General features: G+C 31.1%; 1 protein-coding gene across 1 annotated transcript; it reads right to left on the bottom strand.

Annotated features, from left to right (window-relative positions):
* Window positions 1–586: 586 nt before the first annotated feature.
* LOC131179083 (1-aminocyclopropane-1-carboxylate synthase 7-like) lies at window positions 587–2,492 on the bottom strand. The gene is made up of 4 exons (XM_058144778.1): window positions 2,202–2,492; window positions 1,974–2,102; window positions 1,718–1,878; window positions 587–1,604 (listed from the first exon to the last, which is right to left on the bottom strand). Exons 1-4 carry the CDS (start codon window positions 2,370–2,372, stop codon window positions 743–745), a joined length of 1,323 nt encoding a protein of 440 aa, XP_058000761.1. The 5' UTR covers window positions 2,373–2,492; the 3' UTR covers window positions 587–742.
* Between the last annotated feature and the right edge of the window lie 2,914 nt (window positions 2,493–5,406).

Genomic DNA, 5,406 nt, shown 5'->3' with positions numbered 1-5,406 from the left:
ATTACTAAGTTAAAACTCATTAATTATTGATTAATAATTAATGAAAATTAGATATTCATACATATAAAGACTTGGTTTGCATCCTGAAATGGAATAAACATTTAGAGCTGCCTCCACCAGCCCTACAGATAATTAAAGAAGTTAAAAATTATGTACAAGGAAAGGGTATTATTAAAAATACTTAGAAACAACTTAATTAATTTGGATAGACATATGGACCGCAATTGAAAGCCTTCTGGGATGACAAGTACCTTCAGCCATTGACATAGTTATTTTTATACTTCTAAAAGTCATCATGTTGGTTGGAGTAAGCAGAGAACATAAAATCAAACCCATTTCTTGCTTGAATCAAACACTGACTAAGAAAAAGACATATAACATAAAGAAATTAATTAAGATAGATTAATTAACTTCATCATTTCTTTGGCTGTTGAACAATAGGTTTTGATTCAATCCCATCAGAATCGTTAAAAAAAAAAAAAACCCTTAAACGGTAACAAAGTCAAAATTATATAAACATATGATGATAAAAAGACATTATATATATATATATATGAAACTTCTTTCAGAGAAGTATTACAATTTAATGAGACAAATGGAATTTCCAGGAAACTTGCTTTGCAAAGCAAGAAAACAAGAATGTATAAAACAGTATATATCATGAGTTTTGGGTTTTGTCATCTAATTAAAGAATCAAAATGGCTGGAGCCATTAAAAAATGCATATTACTGTAAAAAGAGATTTAATTGGTTTCTGTTTTCCTTTGATCCATGAAGTTATGTATCCTCTTCAGTGCAACTTCTAGCGTTTGCTCGCTCATGTTGGCAAAACACACTCTAAACCAGCCTGGTTCAGAGCAATGACAAGAAGAGCCAGGAGATATATTCAGCTTCAAGTCACGGATAATAGACTTCCATAGAGTCAATTCGCCTTCCCTGGTTTGTGTCTTCAACAAAGGACTTAAATTCATCCAGCAAAACAACCCCGCATTACCTTTTAAACACTCTATCCCAGCATTTCTCAACCCTTCAATGATCATTTCATACCTCTTCCTCAGTCTCTCTCTATTTATCTTAATATAATTCTTGGTGAATTCCTGGTCAGACAACATGGAAGCTAAGAGATGTTGTGTTTGCGAGGAAATTAAGGTGAAGCTAGACATCCTTCTTGCAGTTGTAACAACCTTATCATTGTAGGAGTATATGGTTCCAACTCGAAAACCTGGAAGACCAAGATCTTTTGAAAGACTGTAAACAATGTGAACTCTTTCTGAATCTTTATATCCGCGAGCTTCGAGAATTTCTGCAATGCTTACGAATTCAGATGATGAGAAGGCGGATCCTGAATAGATTTCATCAGAAACAAGATGGATGTTTTTCCGTGTGACGAAATCAAGAATCTCTTCCAGGACTGAGCGTTGGATTGTGGCACCTAATGGGTTGGAAGGATTGGTTATAAGCACTCCTCTCACTTTGATGTTCATGACTTCTGCATCTTTAAATGCAGCTTCCAAGGCTTGAGGAGTGACCTGGAAATTGTTTGAGCTGTCGCAATGAATTGGTACAATTTTCACACCAGTCCTCCACCTCAAATCTCTGTCAAATCTGGAAATTAAAACCAGAAAAAAATTGGAGTTCAGCAATAGTACGTATGGGAATGGAAATAATACTACAAATGAAATGAAGGAGAACAAGTTTCAATGGTTCTTAGTCCTTACCCAGGATAGTATGGAGTTGGAACGAGCAAAGCATCCCCAGGGTCAGCAAGAATGAAGGTCAGCAACTCGTTAGCTGCAGTTGCGCCTGCAGTTAGCACTACTCTATCGGGGTCAAATTTTGCTCTTCCCCCTCTAATCTGTTCCATGAAACTTGCTATTGCCTGTGTACAAATTAATACATATAACCTGTCAGAATTTTTCTTTATGCAATCACATAGATAACGCAAGTTAAATAAATATGGGTAGAAGGAAGTACCTGTCTGAAAGATTTTAGCCCGTGATAATCTTGAAACAAGGCATGCTCTCTGAATCCAGGTGCCCCTTTTCCCCAGGTAGATGCTTCCGAATGCTTTTCCAAGTACTCTTCTAGCAAGTCAAATGAAACCTGTTGTAGAAATTAACAAAAGAAGAAGGATTATTATCAATCAAGCAGTTGCTGAAGGTCAAAATGAAGGTATAAGCTTGCGCTGAGACTGAAACTTACTTGATTTTCTGCGAGTCCCATCTGTATGACTCCTGAAGGATTTTCCGATTCATCGTAAGGATCTTCATCGTATGCTTTCCAGCCTGCAAAGTATGGAGAGTCCTCTCCGTGAGTTTCAGAAACTGCAACTTTTGATAGCCCAACAGTAGGTTGCTCAATCTCTATGGCCATAATAAGACTATAGCTAGAGCTAAGCTTTTCTTGGAAATGATAATAAGGCCTTGCTATTAAAGAAAGCTAGCTAGCTAGCTAGCTATCTACCTTATGTGTATATGGAAGGAGAGAGAGAGAGGATATGCTTCTTGAGAATTGCTGAATGAAGCCTACATCAATAGCCCTCTTATATATAGCACAAGGTCTCATAGCTTTGAGTCTTGGACATTAAAAAAAGGGACCCACAACTTGCCTGGTGTTGGGATATATATATATATATATATATATATATATATATATATATATATATATATATAAAATTGATTCTCTGTAATATGTAAGCAGTATCAAAAATCCCTCTCACCATTTACGGATGAAATTTTTATCTCCATTTGCCAACTGTTCGTTTCTGTCATCTTCCCAAAGCTTTCTTTATCTCAATCTTCATAAGATCTACAAAGAATATGGTGGTTGGTAGGGGCCGGGGTGGGTGTTAATTTTTTTTTTTTAATTACTTAAATTTTCACTTCTTCATGTCTAATCCTTTTCATTGCTTCCTAATAATTACTTTTTGTTTAATTTAGTTAATTTTTTTTAATAAATAACTCAGATTGAACTCGAATTCAAGATCTCACAATATTAGAGATGATTTAGATATCATTAATTAATACCCATTATTTTTTTTTTTTAATGGTGGATGTGTTTTCTTTTCAAGTCCCCACTTCCTAAAATCTATGACTAATCAAATCCTTTTTCCTGAACAAAGAAGCCATATATAAAATTTTTTCCTTACTGAAACCAAAATCATGCATGAGATCAGAATAAGGAATACTCAGAAAGTGGTGCAGCATGCAAAATATTTCAAGAGATCTAGGAGTAGTTAAGCTCTGATGATCTGACAAAGATACCAATTTAAACAAGATTAAGATTCTGATTTGGGAACATAATTAAGACAAAATAGAAGCTTTGAGAAGATTTTATGGCCCCACTCTTAAACTCCAAGCAACAGAATTTATAACATCATTACTCCTTAAACATCCTAGTTAATGATCGAGCTTCTCCTTATGACTGAAAAGCATTTCTGTACGTCTGAACACATAATACATAAGATGTTAGCTAGCGGTGCACTTGAAGTCAAATCCCCACACTTGCCTTGCTTGATAAACCTGGTTAATGAAGATTATTGAGCTAATCCGTCAAGTGATTAAGCTTGATCACTTGAGGGATTAGCTCTTAAGTACACAAAACAAAATGCAGGCATAATGTAGATAAAAGATGCATATCTACAATGTGCCATAGTTTTGGTTGACAATTTGCATGCCTATACGTAAGAGTTAAGATACTTGTCGAGATTGTGTTGTTTTGTGTAGGACTTCAACTAACAAACCTAGAGAATAAACAACATCCAAGAGGAATCAGAACCAAAGAAAAATAAAAATAAATCAATAAGAAATTAAATTAAAACAGTCGATGAGGAGAATATATGCTTGTTTATAAGTATATAAATCATCGACGTGGGGATATAAATCATCGACGCGGGGCGCTCGAGATATATATATATATATATATATATTATATATATATATATATATATATATATATATATATATCATCAAGAATCAACAGAAAGCCCTTTAAAGGGCTCAGATTTTGCAATATTAATAGATATATTAGCTAGATTAGATTGCATTTTATTGCAGAATTGAGAACGTGAAAATAAGAAATCAATGACGATTGTTCCTCGGCTTTGGTCTGTAACAGACAGACAAATATCAACCAATGTTATTCCCCTAGATCTGGAGATTTTATGAATTATTTTAAAGTGTACTGTGTAATTTAATATTTTACTTTTTCAGCAATAAAAATTTAATTTTTCAATCAAAATATATAGTACTCTTTTTTTATTACAGAGAAATTCTTACCTAAATTCGATCTACCATAAATCTAAAACATAAATATATGAGATTTATATATTCAATTAATAATTAAATTCCATCATACGCTTTATGTTTTGGATTCATGATACACCAGATTTAGACAAGAAAAATCATTCGTTATATTATCCCTTAAAGCTATTAATGGTTTGTTAGCGTGACAAACTTCATTCATTTTCATGCAATTTGAATAATATTATCATGTAAGTATATTTATTAATTATAATTTAAATGATAAGGAAAAAATTTAAATAATATGATCTATTATACATCTAAGACGTAAATATGTGAATCCCATCTATTTTATGTATGAGTCTCGTATATATGCATGTCAGCATCTTAAGTTAATGATAGATTAGACAAGAGTAAATGATAGAATTAATAGAGTGAAATTTGAAAAAAAAAAAGAAAAAAATGAAAATGAGAACAAGATAATGATGAAAACCAATATAATGAAAGAAAAGAAAAAAAAGAGTGAAATGAAAAAATAAAAAAATATATATATTAATAAAAATAAAAAAATGAAAAAAATATATATTAATAAAATGGAAAAGGATAGCTAAAAATGAAAGGATCAAAAAAATAATAGAAAGTAGGAAAATAAATTAATGAAATAAAAAAAATTAAAAAAAAAAGCGAATAGGATTCTGCCAAATTTATATCACAATTTATCAATGGATCAACAATGGATTTTAAAATTTATTGCTAATTTAAAAAGAAAAACGCTGGTTAACATTTTTTTCCTCTAAAATTTATCAATGAATTTAAATTTAACAATAAATTTTAAAATTTGTTGCGAATTGAAATAAAAAGGTGATCTTTTAAAAAAGAAAAGCAGAAATTTTTCTCTTCATAAATTAATTAGCAATGGATTCAGAATCCATTAGTAATTTTTATTTTTATTTTTTTATTTTAAGTATTGTACAAATGAATTTTAAATCCATTGATGAATTTACTATTGAATTTAAAATTTATTGATAAATTATATATCCACATTTTAATGTGATATAATTAATTTATCAACAAATTTTAAATTTTGTTTCTTATAATGTATGGATAATGTAACAGTAAAATTTCAAGATACCATCTGATCATAAGTGAACTTTTTATCTTTTAAA

The sequence above is a fragment of the Hevea brasiliensis genome, chromosome 4 (assembly GCF_030052815.1).
Source record: "Hevea brasiliensis isolate MT/VB/25A 57/8 chromosome 4, ASM3005281v1, whole genome shotgun sequence".
NCBI classification, from domain to species: domain Eukaryota; kingdom Viridiplantae; phylum Streptophyta; class Magnoliopsida; order Malpighiales; family Euphorbiaceae; genus Hevea; species Hevea brasiliensis.
This window is presented reverse-complemented; position numbering and strand designations above follow the sequence as displayed.